This window comes from Sus scrofa, chromosome 5, assembly GCF_054392235.1.
Source record: "Sus scrofa isolate SSC_HxYL_T2T_F1_AM1 chromosome 5, Sscrofa_HxYL_maternal_Yorkshire_Landrace_v2.0, whole genome shotgun sequence".
Lineage (NCBI taxonomy): Eukaryota > Metazoa > Chordata > Mammalia > Artiodactyla > Suidae > Sus > Sus scrofa.
The window spans coordinates 86,426,303-86,442,596 of record NC_139387.1 but is presented as its reverse complement, the minus strand read 5'-3'; the positions used below and the strand labels follow the sequence as shown (position 1 = coordinate 86,442,596).

The window sequence follows — 16,294 nt, the reverse complement described above, 5'->3', positions numbered from 1 at the left end:
TTGGAGGTGAGGGCTGTGCTCATCAGTTTCTCTAAGGGCTTCCCATTCCAGGATGTATGTGAGCCTATAATGTCCATTGTTTGCCCTGTAACCTTAGGGCTTAACATGAGAGTGCATGAAGTTTGTGATATTCTCTGAGTTGGTACTAGGGGATCTGGATAAAGCCCAGTCAAATTTGGACCACCTTCTATGCATCACAGGGAGGGAAAAAGGATAAAGAAAAAAGAAGAGGAGAAGTTAAAGAACACCAAGACTACTTAGGATAATGTGCAGTTAGAGGGTTTGGTCTAGACCGGAGGAAGGTGAAGTCACCCCTCCTCCTCGAAGGGAAACTCAGGATCATGAGCAATGAGGATCTGCTCTCTCTTCATGGCGTGTTCACTCACGAGTTCCCGCAGTGGATAGTTTTGGGAGAAGATGGAGTTGAATGAGAAGATCTGTCCTCGCCTGGGCTCCCTAGGCCAACCAGAGATGCTCTCAGCAGAGGATACCTGAATGGCATCTTTTCCAGCACTGGAGTAAAAGCCCCCGATATGGGTCGGTCTCTGTGGGTTTCTCTCAACTTTGTCCTTCCTTTAGAAGATGCAGGGGTGGTGGAGCTTCTAAGTAAGGAAACATCCCTGTAGTCTTTCTGTCCGTGGGGAAGTTTTCCTGATTCTGCCTCCACAATGACAATGGCCAGAGGGACTTGATCTCAGCCCTAGACCTTGGAGAGTGTTGGAGGTCCCCGGAGAGACCGTTAAGCAGGAGGCCTGGTCTGATCTGAATGAGTTCTCCAGGGCCACTAGCCCTTCCCTGTATCACTCTTGTTTCAGTGAGTTGCATCATGCAAGAGGTGCCCAAGGGTGGCCCATAATTGCTAAAGGTAAAATTAGAGACTTCGAAGGTGTCTTGATTCTAAAGCTTTGAATCCCTTCCCGTCTTCTCTGGTCGTCCCTGTGTGGCCCTTGGGTCCCTGCCACTGCCGCTGCAGAGACACCTCTGGATCCTTAAGCTGCTACACCAAAAGAGATCTTCTTTAGTTTTAACTAGTTGTACATGTCAAAGTCGTCTAGGAATAATTTGGAGTGAATTTGGTGTAAGTTGTGAAGTGGCGTCTACATCCATTTCATTCCACGAGGCGTGCAATTCTTGTTTCTTAACAATTTCTGGAGCAGTTATGGGCTATTTGGCTCCATCTCACTCTGGATGTCCTGTTTCCTGAGTTCAGCAGGTCAGCCAGCAGGGAGCAGGGTGTCCAGTGAACTGTGAGGCAGGCGTGGCCTGCATGTCCCACACTGACCTCAAGGGCGCGCTGAGGGTGCTTTTCTAAACCCACAGCACCTGTGCCTTCCAGGTGGACTGGGCTCTGCCCGGCTGAGGGGAGTTCTATCTCCTTAGGCCGCTTCAGAGCTTTTGCTTTGAGACGTTGGGCGCCAGCGTCCCGGCAGAAGGAGTTCAGCCCCTTAGGACTCAAGGGGGTTTGGGCTTCAGGACAAGCTGGGGCTGCGTGCGTGCTGAGGGGACCTGAGGTTCCTGGAGATCCACCTGTGGAGGCACCGCCCTGAGGAAAGGGTGAGGAAAAAGTGAGGGGAAGCTTCCTGTGTATTGTCCTTCTCCCATGACCCAGGAAGGGCCTGATGTGGACAACTGGGTTCTCAGTTTTGTGTGCGGTGTAGACAGGTGTGAGGTGTCCTTCTTTGGGGTGTGGTGTCCAGTGTTCCCAGCACTGTGTGTTGTGGAGGATGTCCTTTCCCCTTGGTGTGTTCTTGGCCCCCTTTTCCTAAATTACCTGAGCGCATCCATGTGGCTTTAATTCTGGGTGCTCTGTTCTGTTCCTGTGGTCCTGTGCCTGTTTTTGTGATGAATCTACACCGTTTCGGTCACTGTCGCTTCGTAACGTAGTTTGAGGTCTGAGAGTGAAATGCTTCCAGGCTGTTCTCCTTTCTGAGGATGGCTTTGGCTATTTGGGGTCCTTTGTGGTCCGCCCAAAATGTTGGGATGATATTGTCTATATCCGTGAAAAATACCGTTGGAATTTGGTAGGCATTGCATTCGCTGTGCACACTGCTTTTGGTAGAATGCACATTTTAACAATATCGGGTCTTCCATTTTGTGAGTGTGGGGTATTTTTCCATTTCTTTGTGTCTTCTTCAGTTTCTTCCTCAGTGTCTTAAAGTTTTCAGTGTGAGGGTCTTTCCAGGCTTTGGTGAGGAGTTCCTGTTGTGGCTCAGCAGGAACGAACCAGGCTAGTATCCATGAGGATATGGGTTTGATCCCTGGCCTTGCTCTGTGGGTTGGGATGCAGCGTTGTGAGCTCTGGTGTAGGTCACAGATGTTGTTTGGCTCTGGCATGGCTGTGGCTGGCAGCTGCAGCCCCGATTCGACCCCTAGCCTGGGACTTTCCATATGCCACATGTGTTGCCCTAAAAAGAAGAAGAAGAAGAAAAAAAAGACCTTGGTAAAATTTATTTCTAGGTATTTTGTTCTTTTTGAAGCAAGTGTAAAATGAATTGTTTTCTTTCTCTCTCTGATGGTTCATTACTGGTGTTAGAAATGCAATTGATTTTTGTGTATTGATTGTATAACTTTGTTGCTTTCGTTTACTGGTTCTAACAGTTCTCTGCATCAGAAAATTGGATGTACAAACATTGGCATTCAAAAATCCCAGTGTTTCCATCATATCCAGGTCATCCACAGCACTGAAGACATAGTGACTCCTAACATAAGCTTCCCACAGTGCCTGTAAGTTATAGGTGGGCTCCTGCAAGGGTGATGAGGTTCCTGACTTTGTGTGAATTGGATCGTTGTAAGGCTTGGCCTCTCTAAGGAAGTGTGGTGTTTTCTCTATTTTTTCTGGCACGGTATTGGCATGGTGCTTGGGAACGTAATTTTGAACATGCAGAAAACGTGCAGGACACTACAAGGTACCATTTGTCTCCACACTCAGATTCCCCAGCCATCATTCCTTTACCACATTTGCCACTTCACACAAACTACCCCAGTGTGTTTTACCCAAGAACATAACCTCCAAATGAGGAAATTATTATGGTTTACACATTCTGACTCAATCCTCAGGCCCACTTCGACTTTCACCGACTTTCACCATCTGCCGCAACTCTAGAGACATATCTTTTCCCACTCTGATCCAGTTTTCTTCCTTCTGGAACCATGACGATGCTTTCTCAGTGTCACACCCTTGATGGATTTAAAGCCCAGAAGATGAGTGTGATCTGGGTGGCCTTTTCTGTATGGCTTCTTTCACTTAGGATATCTTCAGTGTTCATTGTGTTGTAACACGTATCAGTCCTTGATTCATTGTTTCTGCTGTGCTTAAATATACATAACATTTACCATTCAAACCATTTGAACTATGCCGTTCTGGGGCCTTAAGCACATTCGAATGGTTGTACAAATATCCTCACCATGCATTTTCAGAACTTTTCAGATTTCACTGGGGAAACCCTTCAGTGGTGAAGCACTCATTCCCCTTGGCCCCTTGCACCCGCATTTTACTTTCTATCTTTGAGTTTGACTTCTCTTGTTACTTTATGTAGATCAAATCAAACGGTTTTTGGCGTTTTGTGACAGGGTTCTTTCACTTACCATGATGACTTCAAAGTTCTTATATGTTGTAGCCTGTGTCTGTTTTTCGTTTTTTTTGTTGTTGTTGTTGTTATATGAAGGAAAGGAACTGTTTTATTTTATTTTATTATATTTTATTATTTTTTCATTATTTTATTACTCAATGAATTTATTGCATTTCTAGTTGTACAATGATCATCACAATCCAGTTTTATAGGATTCCCATCCCACACCCCCAGCACATTCTCCCAGCCCCCAACCTGGCTTCTTTGGAAACCATAAGTTTTTCAACGTCTGTGAGTCAGTATCTGTTCTGCAAAGAAGTTCATTGTGTCCTTTTTTCAGATTCCACATGTCAGTGAGAGCATTTGATGTTAGTGTCTCATTGTCTGACCGACTTCACTTAGCATGATAATATCGAGGTCCATCCATGTTGCTAAAAATGCTGGTATTTTGTTCCTTTTAATAGCCGAGTACTATTCTATTGTGCATATGTACCACATCTTCTTATCCACTCCTCTGTTGATGGACATTTAGATTGTTTCCATGTCTTGGCTATTGCAAATAGTGCTGCAATGAACATTGGAGTACATGTGTCTTTTTGATAGATGCCCAGCAGTGGGATTGCTGGATCAAATGGTAATTCTATTTTTAGTTTCCCGAGGCATCTCCATACTGCTTTCCACAGTGGTTGCACCAATATACAGCCCCACCAACAGTGTAAGAGGGTTCCTTTTTCTCCACACCCTCTCCAGCACTTATTGTTTGTAGACGTTTTGATGACGGCCATTCTGGCTGGTGTAAGGTGGTACCTCATAGTGGTTTTGATTTTCACTTCTCTAACAGTGAGTGATGTTGAACATCTTTTCATGTGTGTTTTGGCCATCTGTGTGTCTTTTTTGGAGAACTGTCTGTTTGGATCTTCTGCCCATTTTTTGGATGGGGTTGTTTGTTTTTTTGGTGTATTTCCTTGGTTTTTAAGACTGAATTTCATGTCTTTGTGTGTTTACCACAGTAGTTTATCCATTCATTCATTGGTTGATGGACACTTGGGTGGCTTCTAACTTTTCCTGTTGTGATTAACGGTGCTGTGAACAAGGGTGTATCCATTTCTGTTCCACCTCCTGGTTTCAGTCTTTTGGGTGTGGATTAGATACCTTTATTCTACGTTTAAGTTTTTGAGGAACTGCCATACTGTTTTCCACAGAGGCCGCACCATTTTACTTTATTCCTTTCATGGCAGAAGAACATGGTGGTTTATTGATCTCCCCGATTTTATTTTTAAGTTTACCCATTGATGGCCATAGGCAGTCGTTCTATTTTTTTTTGCTGTTTGGAACAGTGCTGCTGTCAATATCTGTGTAGACCTGTTTTCAGTTCTTTGGGGTATATTTCTAGGAGTGGAGTTGTTGAACCCTTGTTAATTGTATATTTGTGTTGTGAACACAGGTTGCCCCCTTTTCTGTTTCTACGACTAATGTTTAAAGCTTCCAATGTTTCTGCATTGTTGCCAATAGTTGTTGTTTTTCGTTTTCTTGATGATAAACCTTTGAGAACATGGGAAGGATTTGTTGCCTTGCAGTTTTAATTTGCACTTCCATCATGACTCATGGTATTTGACACATTCTTCTTGTTGAGCATTTGTATGTCTTAGGTGGAGAAGGGTCTATTGAAGTCACTTACCCATTTAAAAAGGTGGGTTGTTTGTCCTTCCGTTGATGAGGTTGTAGAAGTTCTTGAAATACACTGAATAACAATTCATCAGATATATACTGTGCAAGCATTTTCTTCCATTCTGTTGGCTATGTCTTCAGTTTCTGAATTGTGTCTTTTGATGCTTTTAATCTTGAAGAAATCCAATTTATCTATTCTTTTTTTGTTGTCGTTTGAGCTTTGCTGTCAGATCGAAGAAACCATGGCTACATTCAAGGGTGTGCAGATTTATCCTCATGTTTTATTGGACAGTTTATACAGTTGTCCCACAGTATCTGTGGAGGATTGGTTCAGGGACATGCCGGACATAGCAAAATCTGCCGATGCTCAAGCCTGTTACATAAAATGGCATTGTATTTGCATGTAACCTGGGTAGATTTTCTGTGTACTTTATTCTTTATCTATCTATCTATCTATCTATCTATCTATCTATTTATTTATGTATGTTTTGGTCTTTTTTGGCATTTCTTGGGCCGCTCCTGCGGCATATGGAGGTTCCCAGGCTAGGGGTCCAGTCGGAGCTGTCGCCACCGGCCTACGCCAGAGCCACAGCAACGCGAGATCCGAGCCGCGTCTGTGACCTGATTTTCTGTGTACTTTAAATCATCTCTAGGTTACTTATCGTAACTAATATAATATAAATGTTTGAAGTGCCGTGTAAATACTATGTAAGTAGATTTGCTGGCACCTAGTAAATTCAACTTATTTCTTTTGAAACTTTTCATAATTTCTTCTTTTGTAATATTTTCAGTCTGGAATTGGTTGAGTCCACGGATGTGGAACTTGTGGATACAGGGTGTTGACTGTAATTTTACCTGTTACGTTTAAGCGTTTATTTATTTTGAGTTGCTTGTTGTAGGTACTATGAGGTAAGGGCCCAGTTTCATTCCCTTGCACGTGGATTGCCTAGGCACTGTTTGTTGAAAACTCCATTTCCATAGTTCCCTTTGTGGCTCAGCGGGAAGGAATCTGACTGGTATCCATGAGAATGCAGGTTCGATCCCTGGCCTCGCTCAGTGGGCTAAGGAGCTGGCATTGCTGTGAGCTGTGGTGTAGTGTGCAGACTCGGCTTGGATCCTGTATTGCTATGGCTGTGGTGTAGGCTGGTGGCTACAGGTCTGATTCAAACCCTAGCCTGGGAACCTCCATATGCTGCCCGTGTGGCCCTAAAAGGAAAAAAAAACACCCCTCCATTTCCTCCCAGATTAGTATTGTTGATTATTGTTGACTATTGTTTAAGATCACTTCATCCTAGATGGGTGGGTTTATTTGGGGGCTCTCCATTCAATTTCTTTTTATCTATGGGTATGTTTTTTAATGCCAGTATCATTGTGTTTTATTTGCTTTGTACTGTCATAGGAAAATGGGAAGTGTAAGCTTCCAAGTTTGATTTTCTTTTTTAAGTTTGTTTTGGCTTCTTAGGGGTCCCTTGAGATTCCATATGAATGTTGGGATCAGCTTGTGTATTTCTTCCCAATGGCCTTTCTGGGTTTCCAGAGGAATCCTATGGAGTGTGTAGATTGCCTTATGTACTATTGCTATCTTAACAGCACTCTTTCCATTACCATTAGATGTCTTCACATCGATTTAATTTTTCTTTTATTTTTTTATCCATGTTTTATAACTTTCAGCGTCTTAGTCTTATGTATTTACTTATTTATTTATTTATTGAATTTTTTTTTGGTCTTTTTGGTCTTTTTTTTAGGGCCGCCCCCATGGCATATGGAGTTTCCCCGGCTAGGGGTTGAATCGGAGCTGTGGCTGCCCGCTTACCCCACAGCCGCAGCAATGCATGTTCCGAGCCGCATCTGCAACCTATACCACAGCTCACGGCAATGCCAGATCCTTAACCCACTGAGCGAGGCTAGGGATTGGACCGGCCTTCTTAGGGACAGACACTATGTCAGGTTCTTAACCCACTGAGCCTTGACAGGAACTCACAGTACTGAGCGAGATACTCCCTTCTACTTCCAAGAGTCATGCAAGAAAAGGACTCTTCAGACAGACCCCTCATTCATTCCTTCATTCACTTCTTAATTGGTCAACAAATAGTTACTGAGGATTTACTGCTGCCCATGCTGTACTTTAGGTGTTGCTTGTTAAGAACAAAGACAGGAGGAGACACATTTTATGTCATTTCTTCCTAAGTTACTATGGAGCTGTAGATCTTGCCAGTGATTTTTTGAGAAGGGAGCAAAGTGGGCATTAGGTCTCAGATCTCAAATGGGACTTCCCGAGAATGAAGTGGGATGTTAGCTATTGGTCAGATAGGTTGATTTATAATTGATGCATAGACAAAAGTATGAGAGAGAGGGGGGAGCAGAAGTGAAGGGGTAGAAAGGGCAAAAATGAGAGAAGAAAGCAAGGCAAGAGCTGTAGAAATGGCTGGTGAGGCCATGAGGATTTTCTTTACTTTTCCCCTCCAGTTTTATGGAGAGATAATTGACATACATCACCATATAAGTTGAAAGCATATGGCATGATGGTTTGATTTATATATATTATGTATGTGTTATATGTATAATATATACACACACACACACAATGTAAATAACCAAATGAAGGAAAAGAAAAGGAAAAAATTCTCCTTGTGATGAGAACTCTCAGGACTTAGTCTCTTAACAACATCCCTATGTTCACACAGCTTGTTACCTGTAGTCATCATGTTGGACATTACATCCCTAGCATTTATTTATCTTACATTGGAAATTTGTACCTTTTTAAAAAATGTGTTTGGCTGTACTCATGGCATGTGGCAGTTCCAGGGCCCGGGATCGAACCAGATCTGCGGCGAAAAATGCCATGTAGTTATGCTGTAGGCCACAAGAGAAGTCCAGAAATTTGTACCTCTTGATCACCTTCCTCCAATCCCCCCCCATCCCTCCCTCCATCTCTGGTAACCGCACATCTGCTCTCTTTTTCTACGAGTTTTCTTTGTCCTGATGATAGCTCTTTCTGTCTCCTCTTCTTTCCCACAACTTTCCCTCCTATTGTGAGGAGGCAGTGGAGCCTGGCTTAGGAGCTAAGCCTGGGCTTCTTGGTCAGCATCCTCCTCAGAGCTGCCTTCACCTCCTGGTTCTTCAGGCTGTAGATGAGGGGGTTAAGCAGTGGCGTCACCACACTGTACTGCACAGACAGCACTTGCTCCAAGACTGAGCCGGAAGCTGGAGTCATGTACCTTGAAGGGAATGGCACAAAGAGGTGAACTGAGCTCAGGGCAGTGGCGGGGGTGCTGTTGGTGGCCATGGCCCATCCCATTCTAGGGGCACTGCAAAGAGGGTCCTTAGTGCTGAGTCACTGTTGCTGATAGCAGCATCTAGAAATAACTCAATGGTCATTGAAAGTCAGTCATTTCTGCCTTCAAACACATCCGCATACGAGTGATGTTATACAGAATTGTATAGAAATTGCCCTGCAGAAAAAGGAAGTTCTGCCGCATATCAAGTGCTGCATGCTGGAATAGAGCTAAAAACAACATGATGCAGTTCTGTAGCACTTCATACTTTTCAAAGCATCTATCCTTAATAATTATGATGAGGAGGATTTTTTCTCTTCTTCTTTTTTTTTTTTTTTTTTTTTTACCATTATGCAGCTGTGTGTTTTCATTTTGTGATGACTGTTCCTCACAAAACTACATGCTAATCCATAATGCTGTCGTTGTTCCTAATGTTTATGGTTCTGGGATTTACCCCAGAATCACAGCACATTGGTTTTTATAATGCTTAGTGGAACAGACCTTTTTCCTTTTGGGTACATTTGTCTTTTCTTTTTTCTCTGTTTTTAGGTCTGTACCTGTGGTATATGGATGTTACCAGCTAGGGGTTGAATCACAGCCGGACTTGCTGGTGTTCGCCCCCGCCACAGCAAGGCAGGACTGAGCTGCATCTGTGACCTATGTCAAATCCTTAAGCCACTGAGCAAGGCCAGGCATCGAAGCTGCATCCTCCTGGGTACTAGTTGGGTTCTTAACTCGCTTGGCCACATTGGGAACTCCGAGGTACATTTTCCTTTAACTCAGAAAAGAAGCCTAGCTTGGTAAATAAAGTGAAAGATAAAAATCTTTATGTCTGAAGATTTAGCACAAATAGGAACTCAAGTTAATAAGATTCAATTTGTGGAAGCATCTTGTTAAGTGTCACTGGGAATATTTCTCAAAGAATCGTTTAAAACTTTTTTTTAAACTTCAATGTTGCCCCTTCAAATTTTTTTGTTTTTTGAAATTGGAATGTTCTTTGTGGGTTCTGATGCACGTGGTTAAAACAATTTCATTTACTCTCATTTCTTTCCTTGAATTTATTCCTTATAACATTGCTGTGAAGTATGTGGGAGAAATCTTCTACCCCCTTGTGGTAAATGAGGAAACTGAGAAGGTTGAAGAGATTTGTCCTCAGGCTCAGGTGAGCTCCCCTGGATCATTCTTTATCCTTTCCTGCCCCCGACCCCTTCCCAAGTAACAAGCAGGTGGGAAAACTGTAGCGCAGTCTATGCAAAGCCCTCTCTAGCTCACTGGTAGAAATCACAGGCCCTTCGTTGTTCTTCCTCCTGGTAAGCAAGGACCCGTCAACTAGAGCGTGTATGTTTGAGAGAAACACGGTAGAAAAGAGCATGAGGTCTGAAGTCAGGCAGCCTAGGCATATGCTGTGGCTCCGTTACTAGCTTCTTCTGGGACCTTTGAAAAAGTCCCTGGCCACTCCTGAAACTCAGGTTTCTTACCTGAAAATGAGGTTAATATTTCTCTTGTCGTGTGCTACATACTAACATTGAGCTTGATTGTGTAAAGCAGCTATTGTGTGTAGAAGGTGCCTGATAAATCGTCGTAGGACAAATAAGCTCTGAGACCCATCTTCTAGACTTCCATTTCCAAGAGAAATGGCCTCTGTTTCAAGGATGATATGTTTATTTTAATTTTAATTTTTGCCTAGCACTGACAAAAGCGCTACCAAAAGCTCTCTGGTTTCCTTTTGAGAACTCTGACATCATAGTTAATGAAAGGCGGGAAGTCTTTGGTGTTTATGTGAGCTTATTTTCAGCGTTTGAAAACTGGGCCTTGGAAAGAAAATAGATTGTTTTGTGATCCACACATCTAGTCAACAGCAGAGCTAGAACTCTAACTTCCAGTGCAGTTCTTTTCCTGCTCCTTTGCAATGACATGTGCAAAAGACTGAGGCTCCTCTCGAGTGAGAAAGAGCCTGCAGTTATACTCAGGTGATATAGTATGGCATACCTGGACACTCCTGAAGCATAGAAGATGGTGACCACAAGGAAATGAGATGAGCAGGTAGAGAAGATCTTGCTCCGACCTGTGGCAGAGTTGATCCTTAAGGCTGTCATGATGATACAGGTGTAGGAACCCAGCAGGAGAACAAGGGTGACAAAGCCGAGAATAGCTGTGCTTGTCAGGATGAAGGCAATGCTAACGGAGGGGTCAGAGCAGGCCAGCAGGAGCACTGGGGGAAGCTCACAGGCAAAGCTCCGGACAAGGTTGGGGCCACAGAAGTGATGCTGAGCCAGGAGGATGGTGTTAACTAAGCCCGTCCCCATTCCTATGGCCCAGGATGCTCCCACCAGGCCAGTGCACACCTTCCTGTTCATAGCCACCGCATACAACAGTGGGTGGCACACAGCCTGGAACCGGTCATAGGCCATGACTGAAAGGAGGCAAGCTTCAGTGGCTGCAGAAAATATGACCAAGGAGATCTGGGCGAAACACTCAAGGAGGGATACAGTCTTCCAGTTGGAAAGAAGGTGCTCTAGCAGCTTAGGGACAATGATGGAGGAATAGAAGGCATCCAGGAAGGAGAGGTGGCTGAGGAAGAAGTACATGGGGCTGTGGAGGTGGGAATCAGTACTGATCACCAGCAGCATCAGCAGGTTCCCTGTGAAGGTCAGGAGGTAAGCCACCAGGAATGTTACAAATAGTACTGCCTGGATGTGAGGGTTGTTAGATAGTCCTAGGAGAACAAATTCGGTGACCGTGGTTGTGTTGCCACCTTCCATGGAGCATTCAAGTTTCCTTTGCGAGGGACTAGAAGAGAAAAGAAGGCTCAAGTGTGTTTCGAGTCTCAGAGTGTGGCTGGGGATGGGGCAGTATGAATAAAGCTTCAGGAGTGACCCAGCACAGAACATGTCGTGGAAGCAAGCTTGCCATGCCAGACCTCATCAACCCTTCCCAGCTCAGGGCAATAAGCTAATCTCAGCTCAGGTAGAGATGGTTGGAAGGAGGAGTGTAGAGAATCAAACCTGGAAGGAAAGACGAGGAGAACAGAGATGATCCAGACTGGAGAAGGAAAGGGAGTTGTCAATAGACTCCAGGGCACTGGAGTGTGCTCTTCCGTACAGGAAGGCTCACTGGCGTAGTGAATAAGCAATAAGCATTTTGGCCAACCATCTGGTTGACAGGCTGTGATGCAGGTTTGAATGACTGATAGAGGTATGGGGACACCTACTGATGGCACAAATCATTTCTCTGTCACTGTAGGTTCGTGAATAAGTCACTTGGGCTTCTCATTAAAGGGAATCGGGCAAAACTAGATGGTTTCTGTCATCCATTCCAGGTTAGACATTCTACAGCTTGGGGGACAGTCTTCCTTGGGTATATCTGCTACTAAATGGAAATGCTCTCCCCTCCTGTGTCTCCCTAAGCCTAGGTGGCCCATGAGTTGTCTTCTTTCGCGGAAGTTGGGCACAAGGAAGCCGTCAAATTGGAGGTGAGGGCTGTGCTCATCAGTTTCTCTAAGGGCTTCCCATTCCAGGATGTATGTGAGCCTATAATGTCCATTGTTTGCCCTGTAACCTTAGGGCTTAACATGAGAGTGCATGAAGTTTGTGATATTCTCTGAGTTGGTACTAGGGGATCTGGATAAAGCCCAGTCAAATTTGGACCACCTTCTATGCATCACAGGGAGGGAAAAAGGATAAAGAAAAAAGAAGAGGAGAAGTTAAAGAACACCAAGACTACTTAGGATAATGTGCAGTTAGAGGGTTTGGTCTAGACCGGAGGAAGGTGAAGTCACCCCTCCTCCTCGAAGGGAAACTCAGGATCATGAGCAATGAGGATCTGCTCTCTCTTCATGGCGTGTTCACTCACGAGTTCCCGCAGTGGATAGTTTTGGGAGAAGATGGAGTTGAATGAGAAGATCTGTCCTCGCCTGGGCTCCCTAGGCCAACCAGAGATGCTCTCAGCAGAGGATACCTGAATGGCATCTTTTCCAGCACTGGAGTAAAAGCCCCCGATATGGGTCGGTCTCTGTGGGTTTCTCTCAACTTTGTCCTTCCTTTAGAAGATGCAGGGGTGGTGGAGCTTCTAAGTAAGGAAACATCCCTGTAGTCTTTCTGTCCGTGGGGAAGTTTTCCTGATTCTGCCTCCACAATGACAATGGCCAGAGGGACTTGATCTCAGCCCTAGACCTTGGAGAGTGTTGGAGGTCCCCGGAGAGACCGTTAAGCAGGAGGCCTGGTCTGATCTGAATGAGTTCTCCAGGGCCACTAGCCCTTCCCTGTATCACTCTTGTTTCAGTGAGTTGCATCATGCAAGAGGTGCCCAAGGGTGGCCCATAATTGCTAAAGGTAAAATTAGAGACTTCGAAGGTGTCTTGATTCTAAAGCTTTGAATCCCTTCCCGTCTTCTCTGGTCGTCCCTGTGTGGCCCTTGGGTCCCTGCCACTGCCGCTGCAGAGACACCTCTGGATCCTTAAGCTGCTACACCAAAAGAGATCTTCTTTAGTTTTAACTAGTTGTACATGTCAAAGTCGTCTAGGAATAATTTGGAGTGAATTTGGTGTAAGTTGTGAAGTGGCGTCTACATCCATTTCATTCCACGAGGCGTGCAATTCTTGTTTCTTAACAATTTCTGGAGCAGTTATGGGCTATTTGGCTCCATCTCACTCTGGATGTCCTGTTTCCTGAGTTCAGCAGGTCAGCCAGCAGGGAGCAGGGTGTCCAGTGAACTGTGAGGCAGGCGTGGCCTGCATGTCCCACACTGACCTCAAGGGCGCGCTGAGGGTGCTTTTCTAAACCCACAGCACCTGTGCCTTCCAGGTGGACTGGGCTCTGCCCGGCTGAGGGGAGTTCTATCTCCTTAGGCCGCTTCAGAGCTTTTGCTTTGAGACGTTGGGCGCCAGCGTCCCGGCAGAAGGAGTTCAGCCCCTTAGGACTCAAGGGGGTTTGGGCTTCAGGACAAGCTGGGGCTGCGTGCGTGCTGAGGGGACCTGAGGTTCCTGGAGATCCACCTGTGGAGGCACCGCCCTGAGGAAAGGGTGAGGAAAAAGTGAGGGGAAGCTTCCTGTGTATTGTCCTTCTCCCATGACCCAGGAAGGGCCTGATGTGGACAACTGGGTTCTCAGTTTTGTGTGCGGTGTAGACAGGTGTGAGGTGTCCTTCTTTGGGGTGTGGTGTCCAGTGTTCCCAGCACTGTGTGTTGTGGAGGATGTCCTTTCCCCTTGGTGTGTTCTTGGCCCCCTTTTCCTAAATTACCTGAGCGCATCCATGTGGCTTTAATTCTGGGTGCTCTGTTCTGTTCCTGTGGTCCTTGTGCCTGTTTTTGTGATGAATCTACACCGTTTCGGTCATTGTCGCTTCGTAATGTAGTTTGAGGTCTGAGAGTGAAATGCTTCCAGGCTGTTCTCCTTTCTGAGGATGGCTTTGGCTATTTGGGGTCCTTTGTGGTCCGCCCAAAATGTTGGGATGATATTGTCTATATCCGTGAAAAATACCGTTGGAATTTGGTAGGCACTGCATTCGCTGTGCACACTGCTTTTGGTAGAATGCACATTTTAACAATATCGGTTCTTCCATTTTGTGAGTGTGGGGTATCTTTCCATTGCTTTGTGTCTTCTTCAGTTTCTTCCTCAGTGTCTTAAAGTTTTCAGTGTGAGGGTCTTTCCAGGCTTTGGTGAGGAGTTCCTGTTGTGGCTCAGCAGGAACGAACCAGGCTAGTATCCATGAGGATATGGGTTTGATCCCTGGCCTTGCTCTGTGGGTTAGGATGCAGCGTTGTGAGCTCTGGTGTAGGTCACAGATGTTGTTTGGCTCTGGCATGGCTGTGGCTGGCAGCCGCAGCCCCGATTCGACCCCTAGCCTGGGACTTTCCATATGCCACGTGTGTTGCCCTAAAAAGAAGAAGAAGAAGAAAAAAAAGACCTTGGTAAAATTTATTTCTAGGTATTTTGTTCTTTTTGAAGCAAGTGTAAAATGAATTGTTTTCTTTCTCTCTCTGATGGTTCATTACTGGTGTTAGAAATGCAATTGATTTTTGTGTATTGATTGTATAACTTTGTTGCTTTCGTTTCCTGGTTCTAACAGTTCTCTGCATCAGAAAATTGGATGTACAAACATTGGCATTCAAAAGTCCCAGTGTTTCCATCATATCCAGGTCATCCACAGCACTGAAGACATAGTGACTCCTAACATAAGCTTCCCACAGTGCCTGTAAGTTATAGGTGGGCTCCTGCAAGGGTGATGAGGTTCCTGACTTTGTGTGAATTGGATCGTTGTAAGGCTTGGCCTCTCTAAGGAAGTGTGGTGTTTTCTCTATTTTTCTGGCACGGTATTGGCATGGTGCTTGGGAACGTAATTTTGAACATGCAGAAAACACCCAGGACACTACAACGTACCATTTGTCCCCACACTCAGATTCCCCAGCCATCATTCCTTTACCACATTTGCCACTTCACACAAACTACCCCAGTGTGTTTTACCCAAGAACATAACCTCCAAATGAGGAAATTCTTATGGTTTCCACATTCTGACTCAATCCTCAGGCCCACTTCGACTTTCACCATCTGCCGCAACTCTAGAGACATATCTTTTCCCACTCTGATCCAGTTTTCTTCCTTCTGGAACCATGACGATACTTTCTCAGTGTCACACCCTTGATGGGTTTAAAGCCCAGAAGATGAGTGTGATCTGGGTGGCCTTTTCTGTATGGCTTCTTTCACTTAGGATATCTTCAGTGTTCATTGTGTTGTAACACGTATCAGTCCTTGATTCATTGTTTCCGTTGTGCTTAAATATACATAACATTTACCATTCAAACCATTTGAACTATGCCGTTCTGGGGCCTTAAGCACATTCGAATGGTTGTACAAATATCCTCACCATGCATTTTCAGAACTTTTCAGGTTTCACTGGGGAAACCCTTCAGTGGTGAAGCACTCATTCCCCTTGGCCCCTTGCACCCGCATTTTACTTTCTACCTTTGAGTTTGACTTCTCTTGTTACTTTATGTAGATCAAATCAAACGGTTTTTGGCGTTTTGTGACAGGGTTCTTTCACTTACCATGATGACTTCAAAGTTCTTATATGTTGTAGCCTGTGTCTGTTTTTCGTTTTTTTTTTTTTTTTTTGTTTGTTTGTTTGTTTTTGTTGTTGTTGTTGTTATATGAAGGAAAGGAACTGTTTTATTTCATTTTATTATATTATATTTTATTATTTTTTCATTATTTTATTACTCAATGAATTTATTGCATTTCTAGTTGTACAATGATCATCACAATCCAGTTTTATAGGATTCCCATCCCACACCCCCAGCACATTCTCCCAGCCCCCAACCTGGCTTTTTTGGAAACCATAAGTTTTTCAACGTCTGTGAGTCAGTATCTGTTCTGCAAAGAAGTTCATTGTGTCCTTTTTTCAGATTCCACATGTCAGTGAGAGCATTTGATGTTGGTGTCTCATTGTCTGACCGACTTCACTTAGCATGATAATATCGAGGTCCATCCATGTTGCTAAAAATGCTGGTATTTTGTTCCTTTTAATAGCCGAGTACTATTCTATTGTGCATATGTACCACATCTTCTTGATCCACTCCTCTGTTGATGGACATTTAGATTGTTTCCATGTCTTGGCTATTGCAAATAGTGCCGCAATGAACATTGGAGTACACGTGTCTTTTTGATAGATGCCCAGCAGTGGGATTGCTGGATCAAATGGTAATTCTATTTTTAGTTTTCTGAGGCATCTCCATACTGCTTTCCATAGTGGTTGCACCAATATACAGTCCCACCAACAGTGTAAGAGG

The 16,294-nt window shown here is 44.5% G+C and overlaps 1 protein-coding gene across 1 annotated transcript; it reads right to left on the bottom strand.

The window, feature by feature from the left end:
- Nucleotides 1–8,292: 8,292 nt before the first annotated feature.
- On the bottom strand, nucleotides 8,293–11,274 carry LOC146403511 (olfactory receptor 5BS1-like). Its single transcript, XM_085024902.1, has 2 exons — nucleotides 10,502–11,274; nucleotides 8,293–8,455 (listed from the first exon to the last, which is right to left on the bottom strand). The coding sequence occupies exons 1-2, from the start codon at nucleotides 11,272–11,274 to the stop codon at nucleotides 8,293–8,295; spliced, it is 936 nt and encodes a 311-aa protein (XP_084881028.1).
- Nucleotides 11,275–16,294: the final 5,020 nt, after the last annotated feature.

What these genes read in the sequence shown, in the direction of transcription:
- LOC146403511 (XM_085024902.1), bottom strand. Translation starts at nt 11,274, where the DNA reads ATGGAAGGTGGCAACACAACCACGGTCACCGAATTTGTTCTCCTAGGA. An exon ending in TATGCTTCAGGAGTGTCCAG is followed by an intron (nt 8,456 to 10,501) that starts GTATGCCATACT and finishes ATTCCCTTCAAG; the next exon opens with GTACATGACTCCAGCTTCCG.